At 40.9% G+C, this 17,500-nt stretch overlaps 1 protein-coding gene across 5 annotated transcripts in view; it reads right to left on the bottom strand.

The window, feature by feature from the left end:
- Positions 1–17,500, bottom strand: part of LOC125041578 (titin-like) — a 284,691-nt gene that overhangs the window by 19,622 nt on the left and 247,569 nt on the right. For 3 of the 5 annotated variants that reach the window (XM_047636618.1, XM_047636620.1, XM_047636616.1), the window contains exons 3-7: positions 7,604–7,752; positions 5,805–6,011; positions 4,847–5,169; positions 4,202–4,471; positions 1,472–1,585 (exon numbers count right to left, since the gene is read on the bottom strand). In XM_047636618.1, the coding sequence (XP_047492574.1) occupies positions 1,472–1,585; positions 4,202–4,471; positions 4,847–5,169; positions 5,805–6,011; positions 7,604–7,752 (1,063 nt within the window). The remainder of the gene's footprint in view (positions 1–1,471; positions 1,586–4,201; positions 4,472–4,846; positions 5,170–5,804; positions 6,012–7,603; positions 7,753–17,500) is intronic. The other 2 variants (XM_047636617.1, XM_047636621.1) reach the window with 2 other exon arrangements.

Here is a 17,500-nt window from a genome sequence, read left to right as displayed (position 1 = left end):
CGCCTTTTGAAAGAGAGCCACGCCCACGTTGGCATTGTTAATATCACGCGTAGTGGTCATAGGTCACTCAGCCGAGGAAAAGAAAAAAATAATAAAAATAAATAAACATTAAAAGCGCTTCAACTTGGTTCTTTCATTTTTTATCCAAGTTAGGATGACGCGGCGGCTGTGAATATCTTAAATAATACTCTTTATTGAGTCTAATAAAAACACTAGTATAAAAAAAATAAAAAAAACATTTACACTATACGTGACTCGCATCTCTATTGGAGTATACACAAAAACCCGCGACCAAAGAAAAAAAAATATCTTCAATTATGCATAACCTTTAATAGCCGATGGATAACATCTTTGCACAATTTAAGTGAAAATTATCTCCGAAAATACCAAAGGTCTTCTCCCCACGCCTGTCCTCCACCTGGCCTCCGCTCCACTAACCTTTTATTTTGTACTTCCCGCTAATGAAAACGTGTCGCAATAAAACTTCCTTAGAATAAACGTATACAAAATATAAATCAGAGCATTACAACAACGAGCTGACGAGCACAACAGCTTCCGTGTGTACGAGATTGCTGAGCTTCCGTGAGACGCCGGAGAGAGTAAAGAGGAGCCTTAATTGACCAGTCCTGTTCGACCCGTCAGCTGATCTCGTCCAGCTGATCCTCAAAACAAAACAAAACCAAGCGGACAGAAGCAGTAACCATAACGAAACAAAAAACTAAAAACAAAAAAGAGAAAAACAAAAAACTAAAAAAGTTTAAAAAAGGGGAAAAGAAAGAGCGGAAAAAGAAAAAGGAAAATGATAAATGTATGTCCGAAACAGGAATGTTAAAGAAAAGAAGTCTTCATAAAAATAACTGCCAGCAATATCAAGAGAAAAACAAAAACAAAACTAGGAGGAAGAAAGACAAAAATAAAAAAACACTCGATTACATAAGCCTCCACGTACATAACAACAAACAAACAAGTCAATACAAGTTCTATCCATAAAACAACGACGAAATGCCACGTTTTCATTTCGTTTCCTGCCGCTGATTCTGCTGTTCTTCTTACTGTTTCCTATTCCTGCTCTTCTTCCTCCTACTTCCTTCTATCCCTCATCCAACTTCTCCTCCTCCTCCTTCTTGTTCTCGTTATTCTTCCTCTTCTCCTCCTCTTCCCTCTCTTATATAATTATCGAACCAACATCCACTTCGAAAAAAGAAGATAAGAGAGAGAGAGAGAGAGAGAGAAAGAGAGAGAGAGAGAGAGAGAGAGAGAGAGAGAGAGAGAGAGAGAGAGAGAGAGAGAGAGAGAGAGAGAGAGAGAAGGAGGAGAGAGAGAGAGAGAGAAGGAGGAGAGAGAGAGAGAGAGAGAGAGAGAGAGAGAGAGAGAGAGAGAGAGAGAGAGAGAGAGAGAGAGAGAGAGAGAGAGAGAGAGAGAGAGAGAGAGAGAGCGAGAGAGAGAAAACGAAATCCCTCAAGCACTGTACCTTGTGTAGACTGGCTGGTCCTCCTCCTCGTCCTCGAAGGGCTTGACGGTGACCTTCCTGCGGCCGAAGTCCAAGTGTGTTCCCGGGTGCATGAGTTCGGGGGACATGATGCGGCTGAAGAGGGAAGGGAAAGAAGGGATTTGTTAGTCTGAGAATAATCTTCAAATGTGGGATGAAAATTATAATAACTTGTCATAACTGTCACGATGCATGATTATAAGAAAAAAAATCAGTTTAGCCATGAATCAGATCTAATAAACAACTTTTAATTAAAATATACTGTTTTACATACGCTTTTGATACAATAACCATGAATGAGAGCCCGTAATACCTTCTAGTTTAGATTTGTATATAAAAAAGTGAAGTTTCAAAACTACCTTACTATCACATATTTCCTGAACTTAAATGTCTTTTTACACTGGTGCTGTCCAAAGACATTTTTCTCGTCTGTCATTTGACGAATGTCCAGTAACCACAAACAAAAAAATGTTTATATGAGGGTCTCTGTGTCAAAGACCACTAAACCTTCATAAGACAAATCTTTCTATCTATAATATTACATAACACCTTAACAGCTGTTCTGATCTCACTCTATATATCTCTCTCTATCCAAGCATCACTTTTAAAAGCAGTCATTCAAACTGAAAGTGTTTGAAGTTTCATAAGACTTCTAATGGCTGAAGAATCACCAATTGCCATTACGATCGTTGGAAGTAACGACCTTTTAGCAGCACCCCGTGTGTTGTGGTTTTATTTTGCAACACAAAGGGCTTTTGTCCAGTCCACAATTTTTAGGTGAAAATTCCGAATCGTAAAAGTGATTATTGTTTTATTTTTGGTCTTTAATTATTGGGAGGCAGCGTTTAACTTACACGAAAAAAAAAAAAAGATAATAGTGATGGATTCAGCATTATGTTGGAAAATGTAAGATCATTTTTACTGCTCTCATATCTTCTAAATCCTATTCGGTCTGGGACTAAATAGGATAATATTATATACATAAAAATGGAAACCATCTAAAAAAAAAAGAAAAAAAAAAAAATATATATATATATTTCCCTTCTTTTCTGCTCTCATAATGACAAACATCCTGCGTAATTTCACATCCACAAAAGCTCAATGGTCCTTCTAAAAATACCGCCAAAAACGCGAACAATTTCCTAACAATTTGCACTAGATCACTTTGATATAATACCACCAACTACAGACTACAAAGACGAAAGTCATTGTTACATGTCTCATTTATAACTGAGCGTCAGAAGTATTATTTTTCCGCATCCCCCCCCCCCCCAAAAAAAAAAGAATAGGTTCAGAGATACAAAGACTATTCTTTATTGCGCAAATATATTCTTTGGTTTTCTTGAGTTCTGGCCGTATGGGTTTCGATCGACTTTTTAATAACTGTTAATATCTTTTTGGAAGGGAAAGGGAGAGGGAGAGGGAGAGAGGGAGGGAGGGAGGGAGAGAGAGAGAGAGAGAGAGAGAGAGAGAGAGAGAGAGAGAGAGAGAGAGAGAGAGAGAGAGAGAGAGAGAGAGAGAGAGAGAGAGAGAAGGAGAGATAAAGATAAAGATAAATAGAGAGAGAGAGAGAGAGAGAGAGAGAGAGAGAGAGAGAGAGAGAGAGAGAGAGAGAGAGAGAGAGAGAGAGAGAGAGAGAGAAGGAGGGAAGGAGAGATAAAGATAAAGATAAAGATAAAGAGAGAGAGAGAGAGAGAGAGAGAGAGAGAGAGAGAGAGAGAGAGAGAGAGAGAGAGAGAGAGAGAGAGAGAGAGAGAGAGAGAGAGAGAGAGAGAGAGAGATAAAGAACAAACGAATGAGAACCTATAACCAAAATAGTACCAGTCGTTTTAGAAGCAACCACACTGACCAGCGGATAAACGACAATCTGGAAAACCATAACGACCATTCAAGTTCCGAGTGAGGAGAAAAGACCATCATTAACCCCGTACGGCACAGATTCCAGACGGTTCTTGCAGTTGTCATAGACTGGGCAGTTGTTATATTATCTCCTCATTTGAAACGAAGGCAGTGGCGGATAATTTCCCACAAGGAATACTTTGGTTAAATTGGAAAAAAAAAATAATAATAATAAATAAAGAAAAAAAACTGCTATATTTAACTTTGGATGAAATCGGAGAGACTGGTTAACTTTATTGGTTGTTAAAAAAGTTAATTATTGCCAGGTTTCCATGGTTGAAAAATAAAATACTGTTGGTTGTTGTTGGTTCTTAATGACGGTTTTTTATAGTTGAAAATTAAAATACTTGCATCATGTTTATTCCCCTTTTCTCTCTGGATAATAGCAGTTCTTATTTTCCCTCTTACTGTCGTTTTTTTCTGTTTGTTTTATTTGTTTCTCCATCTTTCTTATTTCTACTACTATCCTCTCCTTTTCTACATATTTTCATTTTTGTTGACCCTCTTCCCACTTCTTTTTATTTCATTTTCTTTCTATCTCCCTCCTGCATATTGCTGTGTTCATTTCTTCTCATTCTACCTCTTTTATATACATTTTCGATTGATTTTTCTTCCCTATTCTTTAATCTTTTTCTTGTTTTAATTTTGTTCTAATATTCTTTCACTATCCTCAACTTTCCTACATTTTTTTTAGGTTCTATCTTTGGATATTATCACTTCCCTCCAAGTCCCTGAATTTACTTTGCTTTCCCCCTCCTCTTCTTCCTTTCCTCCTCTTCCTCCCCATCCTCCTTGGTTCCTCCCTCCTCTCACCTGTTGGATCCGTCGCTGCTCTTGTCCTCCGAGGAAGCCGGGTCGCCGCACTCGGAGAAGTTCCCTTCGTCAGTGGTGGTCGTGAGGGAGGTCAGGTGGTCCTCGAGGAGCTGGTCCCTGGAGGCCGAGCTCCGCACCTCGTCGTCGTCAAGGAAGTTCTCCCTCGAGGTGGACATCTCGCGCATCCTTCTGAGTTCGTCCTCGCGCTCCCTCAGCTCGCGGATCTCGAGGGCGATCTTCGTCTCGGTGGTGTTCGAGGGCGTGGGCGTGCTGGGGAACCGGATGCCGTTAGGTCAACACCTCATCTCCCAAATTGTCAACGTATTGGATGTATGTTTAAAACGCACTCGAGACTCATTATGTATCTAACACATACGCGAGACTAACACTGAACACATACAAAAGACTTAATATTTATTAACTCTAAATTTAGACTTAACACATACCCGAAACTAAAATTAATTAAAAATAAAGCACGGAGACCCCTTAACGTTACAAGTCCATATAAAACAGTCAATATCACTCACTCACTCACTCTCTCACACACACACACACACACACACACACACACACACACACACACACACACACACACACACACACACACACACACACACACACACACACCACTCTAAGGGCACGAACCTGCTGCCGAAGTACTCCGGTGGAGGGCTGACGGCGTCGTAGATCACCGGCTCCCCATCGTTGCCGGGAATGGCGTGGGTGAAGCCATTGGTGGGCGTCGTGGTCACGTCCTCAGCCAGGCGGTCCACGAAACCTTCGTCAGAGTCGTGGCTGGCCGGGGACGAGGCGCCCTTCTCGCGCACCACCGCGTTCTTGAGGCAGCCCTCGCGACGCAGCTCCTCCTCCTTCTGCTGCTGGGCGCGGATCTCGGCCTCGATCACGTTCTCCTGCGACGGGGGCTTCTTGGCCACTGTCTCGACGATGCGGGCCGGGCGGCCGGTCTTCTGGGGAAGAGCGGGGGGGGATTAGTCGCTCGTGCCTCACAGAACGACGCGAATGACACCCAGATTATTTACTTCCCATACAAACTTGTACTGATTTGTGCTAGAACTACGAATGAATTTTCCCTGAATAATTTTAAGACCACTACTATGGATAGTTATTATTTACTCGTATTGATATTCCTTCAAAAGATGTCTCGATTAAGTGGCGTTTTATTTCTGGTAACAGTTCACCGTCCAATATAATACTGATTTAGAATGATATCTGCAATAATTTTACAACAGAATTAGAATACGTTCAGCGCAGATAAACACCAAGAAGAGATGATAACTAACAATTACACTGTTACTCATAGAAAAAAAAAGAGAAAACTACTCTAAATATACTCAAACTTTATTAAAATTGGAATTTCCTAAAGAAAAAAAGACTAAAATACATTGTTCAAAATACATTGTAATTTGTTCAAATACACATAATTGCTCAAAATATACAAAAAAAAAAAAAAACTCAAAACATACTCAAAAATTGCTCAAAAACATACTAAATAATCTGCACAAAACCAACCTAAGAACAGACCAAACCATATTCCAAAAAAATGTCAAAACGCACTCAGAAACTTTGGCCCAAACCCACTCACCTTGGGACCAGCCTCGGACACCCCGTACACGTACTGCTTGGCGGGGCGCTCCTCCTCCATCTCCGGGGCGCCCTTGAGCTTCGTCGGAGCCTCCAGGGACGGCGGGTTGGACTCCTCCGACTCTGCGGGGGAGTTGTCGAACTGCGGCGGCGGGGCAGGGATGAACTCTAAGGGCGGTGTCACCGTGCGGGGGGTTTCCTCCTCCTCCTGAAGGGGAAGCAGAAGTGTAAGTATATTGAATGGATATTCTGAATTCATGGGACGTCTAGATTCTTTTTCCTCCTGGCGGGGCGAGGGAGATTAGTAAGTAAATTATATTTTTTAATTTACATGGGGCCTAGATTCTTCCTTCTGACGGGGCGGGAGAAATAAACAAAGGCAATTACTACATGAACGTCATTCCCTCATTTTCCTCCCGAAGGAGAAATATACATTTTTTCTCAACTTACATATCAATACGATTCTAAATTCTGACGGAGAAGAGGAAGAAAATGTACCTTTTAATCCTTAATTTCCTGGTACCTATTCCTCCGTGAAAGTTAAAAGACAAAATTATCGAATGCCAACAAGATCCTGATTTAATATACAAGCCACAGAATCCACAATCTGCATAGACACATACACCCTACCATTTCTCTCTTACTGAGACAACTGACTCTCCACAGGCAATCAAACCTTTAGCTCTATCATACTTGTAATCGGGGAGACGATAAAACACGCTAGATTCTCCTCGCGATTAAGCTGTGGCACGATACCCTTTCGGGATCGAGATGAAATGACCTTAGAGCGTCGTGCAACGTCGTAATATTTCTTATCCGAGTTGCGATGACCTCCCGTCCTCAAGCATTCTGTTATCATTCCGACGTACCTCCTTCAAGTGTCGTATCTCGAGGTACTTCTTGGAAATGACTTGCTCCGCAAAATCCTAATTAATAAAAAACTTCAAAACTCCAATACTTTTTATCATACTAAGTTTTAATTAGAATTATCTCTGATCTTCAAATGATCTCCTTTATATTGCTACTTCAACTCCCAGTCTCTTTCCCTTAAAATGTCTAAAGGTCTCTCTAATCTTCGCTAACAATAGCAAACTCTTATTAAGTGTTTAATTTCCTCTCGCTATCTTATCCTTACCCTCATTTTTTTAAAAGAATAACCTATCCTCCCCTTCCCCCCCTCATACTGAGTGTCATCCTATTTTTTAAAAATTCTTATTTCGTCTCTTGCACATTTTTTTTCATTCATACACCTTTTTTTTATTTTTATTTTTCATTTTAATCTTATCCTGAGCTTTTGTTCCGTTCTACTCACTTCGGCTGTCACCCTTATTTGCTTCTCACAACTCACCCTAGCGATCACCTAAATCCTGTTATCACATCCCTTCTCTCCTTCCCTTTCCTCTTCCCTCTCTTCTCACCTTCTCCCCCTCCTGTCCTTCACTTTCTCTCCCTCCCCTCCTTACTCTCTCTCCCTTCTTCCCATCCCTTCCCTCTTCCTTCTCTCGTTTTCAGATCTTCCTTCTCTTCCCTCCCTTATCCCCATCCCCTCTCTCCTATTCAGATCCTCTCTCCCAACCCCGTTTTTCCTTACCTTCCCTCTCCCCTCTTCCCTTTTCTTATCCTCCCTCCTTCCCTCCTCTTTTCAGATCCTCCCTCCTTCCCTCCCCTTTTCAGATCCCCCCTCCTTCCCTCCCCCCCTTTCCCTCTCCCCTCCCCCCTTTTCAGATCCTCCCTCCTTCCCTCCCCCTCCCCTCCCCTCCCCTCCCCTCCCCTCCCCTCTCCTCTCCCCTCCCCTCTCACCTGAACCACGGGCGTGACTCCCGGCACGTGGAAGCGGACGTTAGCAACGCTCTCCCATCCACCCTCATCCATCGTGGCCAACATGCGGTTCTCCCAGTAGGTCTTGGTGGCTACCTTGTTGTCGAGGATACTGAAGTATTCCACCTCGCCTGCCGAAAAAAATTGCGGATTAGTTATGCAGATAAGGACTACGGGCGGTGCTGTGCGTCTGCGAATAGGGGCGCAGACTGGTGTGTGTGTGTATTACTACCACTATTTACCACTGTTACTCTTAGTGCTATTATTATTGTTAATGTGATCATCACTGATGATGATATATAGTGATGCTATAATAATAATAATAACAACAGCAGTAATAACAAAGATATTGACGATGATAATAGTAATGGTAATGGTAATGACAATGATAAAAGTAATGGCATTGGTAATGCTAATGATGATGATGATGACGATAATAATAAGAGTGATGATGACAACATCAAGAACAACAATAACAACACGCCAGAAGCAACACTAAAACTAATGATGATAATAAAAACGGTAACGATAATGATAGCAACACCAATAACAACAAAACAGTAATACCAACATTACTAACAATGGCTATAGAAGCAGTATTAATAATGGCATTAATATCAGAATTAATAATAATAATAATAACAATCATAATAATAATAATAATACCAATAATAAGAATAACAATAATAATATTAATACCAATAATAATAATAACGATAATAATAATAACAACAGCAATAATAATAATAATAATAATAATAATAATAATAATGATAATAACGGTAACAATAATAATAATAATAATAACAGTGTTTTAAGTAGTCGGACATTTTAATTACGAAAAAATGACTGTTATGAACGATCACAATATAGCAGAACAGACAAACATGAAAAAACGGCCTATCCAAGAAATCAAATCACCTTAACCACCTAGAAGAAACAAACAAACATGAACACAACCTTAGAAGAACAAGAACAACACACGTTCTCTCTACACAACAAAGAACAGAGAGGTCACACCGGCTCATTGCTAGCCTGGATACCGTGGATCAACATGCAACTCCACATTCAGCTTAAAATAACAGGTCTGGGGAAACAACCTTTCTTGCATGACTCAGAAACACAGAGAAAAGGCGAGAATGAGCATGCACTTGTGAGGATGGGGAAGGGGAGGGGGAAGGGGAGGGGGAAGGGGAGGGGGAAGGGGAGGAGGAGGTCAGGTAGGAGGGGGTTAGGTAGGATGGTTGGGTAGAGAGGGATGTCGGAGGGAGGGCTATGGAGAGTGAGGATTAAGGAGAGAAAGGGAAGGGAAGGGAAGGGAGGAGAGAGAAAGGGGGAAGTTCCATGCTTACAGAGACTCACCAGGCATTTTTCTCGTTGTTTTAAGACCACGATGTTACCTTACAAAAATCGTAAACACATTAGTCTTCACAAGTTCAACACTTTAAATCGCACTGACACATATCACAGCACTCCATATGCTTCCATGAACTCCCTGCTGCATTTCACGAGTGTGATATCAGCCTCGTAAATGTTTTTATCAGCATTTCAAAAGATGATGTCAGCTTCACCATTTCAATCGCTTTATCAGTACACCAATGTTGCAGGAACTGATCTGGGCTGCAGGCACGTCCTGTTACATCACCCGGTTCATCTATAATTTAAAATACATCGACTGAACGCCCTTTCCATCTTACCGCATCATATATACAATTTCTCAGGACATTCCCTATCTCTCCCTGGTTCCCACGCTTATCTACCGAAACACACGCCAACTTAATCCAGGTTTTGAAAAGCTCTAAAAGACGCTCTCCTTGTGAAATCCCATCTTGGGTTTCTTAATAGGATTTCTCGAACGCGGCTGTTACTTTAGAAAAAAAGGAGAGGGGAATTCCCGGAGAATAAAAACGCTAATAACTAAGAAGGTCGCGATCTATGCCTTCTTTCCCTCCAGACAGATCCTATGACGCAGCTTTTCTTGAGGACTAGGATGAGATGACTTTAGGCGAGAGGAATATTGCGTTACATAACCACCAGTGTATTTATTTTATTATTTTATTTTATCTAGGAGAGTTTGGTAACTCAATCCTAGCATTTTCAGAAGAGTATAGTCCCCTTCTTTGAATGATTTATCCAGTGCAAACAAATATAAACACAAGTAAGATAACCTTTTTAAACAATCTTCGCTTCTATCACACTTACAAACAATGAAAAACAACAAGGTGCTTAAAAATACGAGATATTTCCATACGTGTCTAATTCAATACCGGGCAAATACCATTCTTTCCAAGCTATTTTCCTCCCTGGACCTCAAAAAATGGCTAAATTTCCAGAGCCTATTTTCCTTCAATTAGCCTTTGTTGCACTCCCTAGCAATGAATAACAACGATAACAGGCCTGAGGGAAACTTTTCCATTAGCAACATTAACATTGTTTTTCTCCGCGTAGCACATGCACGGGCAAGGCCAGACTAACAACACTGCAACAAAATCCCGAAAATTCACTCGTGTGCACCCTGCTTGCGCCTCTATCGAACACACACGCTGACTCAAAGTACACATACATACAGGGGGGTACAGAAAGGGGGGGAAGGAAAGGCATACCACCCACTTCTTATCTCTCTGCGATAACCGAAAACAGATGTTGACATATCAGCCATATCAAAGATACAGAAAACACTATCTATACAGCCACTACGTATCTATAAACTACATAACCTAATCCTTAAAAATAACCCGTACTATACCCTGTGAAGTTAACCATAAACATCGCTATGTAAAAACACCTACTATATATTGCTCTACATGCAACTACACCGACATCTTTTATCACCGCTTATCAGGGCACGTAATCATGAAATCGCCTAATCACTTGAGCGGAAAATCGGCAATCACAAACTTGCAGCAGAGATAACAGGTCTTTGCCCAATCACCGTGCAAATAACCTGCCATTCTTTTCGCATGTAGATTTTCCAGCGATTTTTTTTATGTATAGGCCTATCAAAAAAGGGATCAATTCACGTCCTAAAAACAAATATATATGGCAAGAAACACGGCAGGTGGTCGGATGACAAAGTCTTATCTTTACAACAATGGGAGATTAGATGTAACGGTCATTAGCGTCAAATCTTTTCAAGTACTATATATCCGAGGATCTTGTGTAGTGTTTGTGATTTTCATGTCTAGGAAATGACGATGATAGTGAAAGTGAAGAAGAGGAATAATAATAATAATAATAATAATAATAATAATAATAATAATTTATATGATGATATGATGCTGCTGATGAAAAAGAAGATGAAAAAAGAATAAGAAGAAGAAGGAGAAGAAGAACAAGAGAAAGAAGAAGAAGAAGAGGATGGTAGTAGTAGTCTAGTAGTAGTAGTAGTAGTAGTAGTAGTAGTAGTGGTAGTGGTAGTAGTAGTTGAAGTAGTAGTAGTGATAACAATAGATAACAGTAATAGTAGTAATAGCAAAAGTAAAAATACCAATACCAACAGCAGTAGCAGTACCACTTCTGTAGCAGTAACAGCAGCAGTAACGACAATAGCATCATCTTTAACAACAAAATTAACAATAACAAAAGGACATCAACAACATTAATAAAAATACAAGATAGCACAACAACAACAATAATTATAATAACGCCAATCCTGTTAAGAACAACACATCTAATAACAGTAATAATGACAACAGCAAGTATCACAAGCACACACTCCTAACTGTTCGGACAACACATGAAGAGGGCAACCAAATCTCTCACACTCATAGGAAAAAAAAAACTCCTATGGAATTCCTTCCCATGGATACGTACCAGCGACTGCAACTTGCAACTTTAGTGTGGGAGTTGTTACGAGATAAAGCCATTAGGGGTACCTCAGTAAAGGTGTATTTTACGATGTTTTCGGACCTCAAATTTTGATCGAATGTAACTAAGGAGATGCATCATGCGGAATTTTGTTTTCCAGATTGGTTCGGACAAAATCGTATGGTTTTTGAGGGAGTACATCATGTATTTTGTTAGTTTTTTTTTCCGAGAGGCACTATGAATACAAGACAAAAAATGGTTTCTTAAAACCACGCACCACAGACTGCATAATCACCATGAACCAAGACGCTACAACTACTACACACACAATCTACTAACCTCTCGCCATGTTAAAATCGGAGCCTGTGTTCCCCACGTGTGATATTCGTAAACTATCCTTAAACACACTTCCCAACCAGTTTGTGATGATTTCTGTGGCTGATGGTGTTACTTATGTCACGATTAGTCACCACTGATTCATCAACCAAGGAGCTAAGCTTAAATTACCCGTTGTGACGTCACTTCCGGCTAAAGGAATTCCTTGTACTGCTGAACAGACAACGACCAAAGTTCTCACAGAACATAGGACAGATTTACGTGTTTTTTTCTCTTTTCTATCAAATGTGTTCGTCATGGGAATATATAGACCAGTGAGTTCTATTTCCAGGTCAGATAAAGTGATGAATAACCTATTTACCGTGGTATTGCCAAACACTAGCTAACCCCACCTTCCTGATATCTATTTACAGTAGGCGTCATACATGTAGATAAGTTATTAGCTGCATCAGACCAGAGCTGGAGTTGATACAAAATTATATCCTTTTGAATATATTGTACTTTTCTTCGGTAGATAAATTGTAAAGTACTCCCCCCAAAAATGGAATTTCATGTGAATGTGCTGAATTACACATTAATGGATACATGATAGCGTTTTGAACCTGGAATGCTGGAAGAAAAAAGAAATCAACTTACCGAACCGAGACTGAGATAACGGTTCTAAAAAACAAAATATGAAGTGACGCCATATTCACCTGAATAATGATAATAACAAATAAAATACACTCGCCCATAAACAAAAGCGCTTCGACATGTGCAAAGACGAAGGCGACGTAAAGGCAACAACACACGTTATAACCCCCCCACCCTCCCACCCCACCTCTACCCCTCCCTCTCCCCTTCTCCCACACGTAAACCCGCCGCCACGCGCACCGGATCCAGTGACTTACTGTTCGCTGTCCTAGAACAATACACTCTATTGTCTCTCCGTTTTGCATGCATTGTCAGAGCCGTGTTCCCTAACGCTGAATAAGCCGGTGTATCGGGGTTACACATCCTCCGCTGGCTAGGTCGTTCGGACGGGTTTAATTAAAAGGAGTCAGTGTCATGGATGCCTCCTCGTTTTCTCGTTGGGTCATCGTCGATGCTGCGTCATTGGGACCAAGGTCTTTGGTATTTTAAGGGATAAGTCCATAAGTCAGTCCATCAACTGATTCACAATCCATCGTTAATTTTGTATACAATTTTATCATATCTACATACGAGATCTCGAGACAAATTTCATGCGTACAATTACATATTCTTTACCAAACATACAAACGCCAAGACATCAGCCGCACTTATAACTGAACAGCTTTTCAGAATAAGACTTCACATATAATCCGAGTAAATGAGTGCTTTGTTGCGACAGCTCAGCGCTTACCAAGCTATCTTGTACCGCAAAATGATGAGTATTCAGCGTGTATATCCTTCACATGTTGACAATACGCCCAGGTAGCAAATACTCCTTTTGTGTTCTAAAATTTCGTAACTGTAAATGACAGGTAAAGAGAAACTGCGCAAGATCTCAGATCAAAACATTTTCGTTTTCGTAACAGATGTAATGTTGAAATATCAGGTTTCAATAACAAAAGCCAAGACAAACGTACTCATTTCGCCAAACAAATCGCACCCTCTCCTCTCGGCTACCAATCCCCTGGACCTAAAAAAAATGACCACAAATTGTGACGCAAAACGCAACGTTTCCCGACGATATTCTACATAATGTCAACATTTATGCTACCTCTCATCATTCCTGAACCGCTTATGAAAACCTCAAAAAACAAAACAAAATATAACGCATAAAAGAGATTATACAAACATATGAGAACCCAGGAGACACAAACGCAAAGGAAGCGGAACTCTGAGCGCCCCTTGTGTGCCATCGTCCCCCGTGGCCTCGCACCAACCCAGGACAGGTACGAAGCTGGAGGTGACGCGGAGGCAAAGGAGACAGCGGGGCCCGTTATAACCCAGAGCGATCGCAACGGTATACTTTGGCGGCGTCGAAGGAGGACCTCTTCCCATTTTCTGTTTGCTCGACCCAGCCTTATATGACGGCGCGCGTTTTCTTTGCAGGGCGGTAAGGTTCCCGTGTTTAGGTTTAAGAGTCAGAAACACAAATTGTATAACCACAGGGTCGCGTTTCACTGTGGAAACATATGTCTGCATACATTACTCGAAGTGAGGGTTAAAGACTTAAGCTTCGGTGCATTGAAGATGAATATGAAGCAAGCAATAAGGCACACTCACAGCCATTCTTAAAACGTGTACACTAACCCCAAATAAAGCACGCACATTCCGGTCTTTCTTTAAGGCAACCAATTACACAATTAAGCTAGTCAGCCCTCTCCTCACACCAAATAAGGACCCCATTTTCTCTAACCAATATGGCGCCGAGGTGAACTCTACGCCTTGCTGTCCACGGAAAAAAAAGTTTCAAAATTAATGCTTAGGAATTGAGTAACTGTAAAAGTAACCAGCGACCGTATTATATGAGACAATCTTAATATAGCTCGTGATATTTAATCATCTGCTTTAAGATCGTGAAATATCGTGAAATAGAAATACATTCATCGAATACACTTCTAATATTGCGAAAGTAAACAAGCAGGATATACAACGCCTGACCATTACACGACCATTTCATCACAACGACCTTGGGTTATGTTCTTGAGTTATGTTCTGGATGAGTGCTCTCTTGCCCTCCTCCTTCCGCCCTTCCCCTCTTCCCTCCTTTGCTCCTCCCTAAAAAATAAAACGAAAAAATATCATCTCTGCCCCCCCCCCCCCACCTTACCTTTTCTCTAGCACAACCCCCCCCCCCTCCTCGCACCCGCGCCGTGCCTTTAACATTTCTAGGTCATGCCCTGCCTTGGCCAACTAACACGTGGATTCTTCGCCTAATTCTACGACGTTCTAACAAATGATTGCGTTCCAAAACAAGGATTTTATTTGATTTATTTTTTGTTTTGCTTTCTGACTAGATTTTAGAAGCATTTCACCGCTGCCTGAAGTTTTTGCCTGGCGATGCCTTAACATCCACTGTGACCTTTTAAACCTTGGTGTGGAATGCGCTCTCTCTCTCTCTCTCTCTCTCTCTCTCTCTCTCTCTCTCTCTCTCTCTCTCTCTCTCTCTCTCTCTCTCTCTCTCTCTCGGTCTGTCTGTCTCTCTGTCTCTATCTTTGTCTCTGTCTGTCTGTTTCTCTCTCGGTCTGTCTGTCTCTCTTTCTTTTTTCTCCCTCATAAACACACACAAGCACTCAGTCTTTATAAAAAAAAATACATGCCACAGGAGACACACCACTTTCTCACACACACACACACACACACACACACACACACACACACACACACACACACACACACACACACACACACACACACAAAAAAAAAAAAAAAAAAACGCACACACGTCAAAACGCGATCATTCTCCCACTATACGTTACTGTGCAATAACATGACTAAGCTCCTCACCTCATTAACCTGTAAAATCATACTCATCGAAAAGCACTTGGATGGAGACAGACGGTATTCACAAGTATAGCTATGTGTCACGAGTATGTATCGTGAATATGTATCAAGAATATTTACCAGTAATATTGATCATGACTACGTGTCATGGATATTGTATCATGAACTTGTATCGCAAGTATAGGTATGTGTCATACTGAAAATGTATCATTAATACGAACACAAACACCTTTTACGAGTATGTATCCCAAGTATCGTTCATGTATCGTGAATATTCATCATGGCGACTACATTGTCTCTTTGCAACCTTTATATCAAACATGCGGTAAAAGGATGTGAACAAATGTAATTAAAATAAAATAAACAAAATTGCAAAATAGGTGATGATGAAGATGACGAAGAAAGTGAAAGGAAAGAGGAAGATGAAAAAATAAGAAAACAAGGAAAAGATAACGATAAGACAACAGGAAAATAAAATAAAAGAAGAAAAATAAAAAAGTATAATGATGATGATGATACAAAAAAAAAAGATATAAGAACGAAACAAAGAAAACCAAGAGAAAAAGAAAACGAAAATAAAAAAATAAAAAACTCAAAGAACAAAAAATCGAAGAAGAAGAAGAAGAAGAAGAAGAAGGAGGAGAAAGAGGACACACCCCACACGTATCCCCCACGTATCCGACGCCCCAGCGGAGGATCTTCCACGCCCGCAGGAGAAAGAGAGGTGAAGCGTAGAAATGTACAGTAACTCGCCTACGGGAAGAAATCTGCCCTACATTTCATTAACTTTATCAGCCATCGCCCTTGAGTAATGTATGAGGGGGGGGGGGTAGGTGTGCATGGGGGGGTGCGTATATGTGTGGAGTGGGGGGTGAAGGGTGTGTGTTTTGGGGGGAGAGAGGGAGGGAGGGAGGGAGGGAGGGAGGGAGGGAGGGAGGGAGGGAGGGAGGGAGGGAGGGAGGGAGGGAGAGAGAGAATATGTGTGTGTGTGTATACAAAACCTTCATGCATATATATTTTGAAGTGTGTTATGTGTTTATCTGGGGGGGAGGGGGGGCGGAGGGTGTATGAGCGTATGTGTATGCAAAACTGTCATGCACAGGCTTTCGTCGGTCGGCGAAAGTCAGGGTAATAATTCTGCCACACGTCGATGCCTCCGCTTTGGATCGATTTCACTTAGCGTGCATTTTTAGCTGTGTTAATACGCACAGACAGACAGACAGACTGACTCCTTCTCTCCCCCTCCCTCTCTCTCTCTCTCTCTCTCTCTCTCTCTCTCTCTCTCTCTCTCTCTCTCTCTCTCTCTCTCTCTCTCTCTCTCTCTCTCTCTCTCTCTCTATCTCTCTCTCCCTCTCCCTCTCATTCACACACAAAACAGATATACACACGGGGAAATTAATCTATCCATCAATCTAACACAAAAACGGCTATATTTCCATCAGACAATTCTATGACATAAGCCACTGTAAATAACCACGGTCATTTATGAGAAACAGATAAATAAAAAAATGGTACAACTTAACATCCCACAAATATTAAGTACCCTATAACTTACCTCAACGACCAGTACCACTTACACTACCCATACACACACACGCACACGCACACGCACACACACACACACACACACACACACACACACACACACACACCACACCTTAACACGCTCACACACACACACACGCACGCAGGCACGCACACACACCTTAACACGCTTCTAACATCGAGGCGACTATCCGCTGCATTTTAAAACCACGTATAAATCTCGCCTTGTATATAACACATGCCTTAACTCTCTCATCATCGTTTTATAAACCACACTATGATGTCCATGGTTGTACTACAATCTTACATTAAACATAAATATTTCGGGCTTTAAAATTTGATGTTTAACAAAAAACACATCAGATATCAACATTTTCCATTTAGCGTAAAACATTTCGGTCACTTCAATTTCACATTTAACTTAAACATTTCCGGAACCAAAATCTCATATTTATGAACATGTATATTTCGGTCACCCCAATCTCACATTTAACATATTTCGGACACAAAATCTTAAAATCAACATATATATATATATATATATATATATATATATATCGATCACTAAAATTCTTACATCTGTAATTGACATTTCGGGCACTATATTTAATCTTGATGAACATGATGCCGCGGTAGGTGATACAGAACTGGCACGACCATGCAAATTGCAAATGTTTTGTGCAAGGCAAGGCAAAATCCGGTTTCAGTTTAGTACCGGCTTTTGTATTTCCGCGTGTT

Source organism: Penaeus chinensis, chromosome 30 (genome assembly GCF_019202785.1).
Source record: "Penaeus chinensis breed Huanghai No. 1 chromosome 30, ASM1920278v2, whole genome shotgun sequence".
Classification (NCBI taxonomy): Eukaryota; Metazoa; Arthropoda; class Malacostraca; order Decapoda; family Penaeidae; genus Penaeus; species Penaeus chinensis.
The sequence above is the reverse complement of the archived record's forward strand: the minus strand, read 5'-3'. Positions and strand labels throughout refer to the sequence as shown.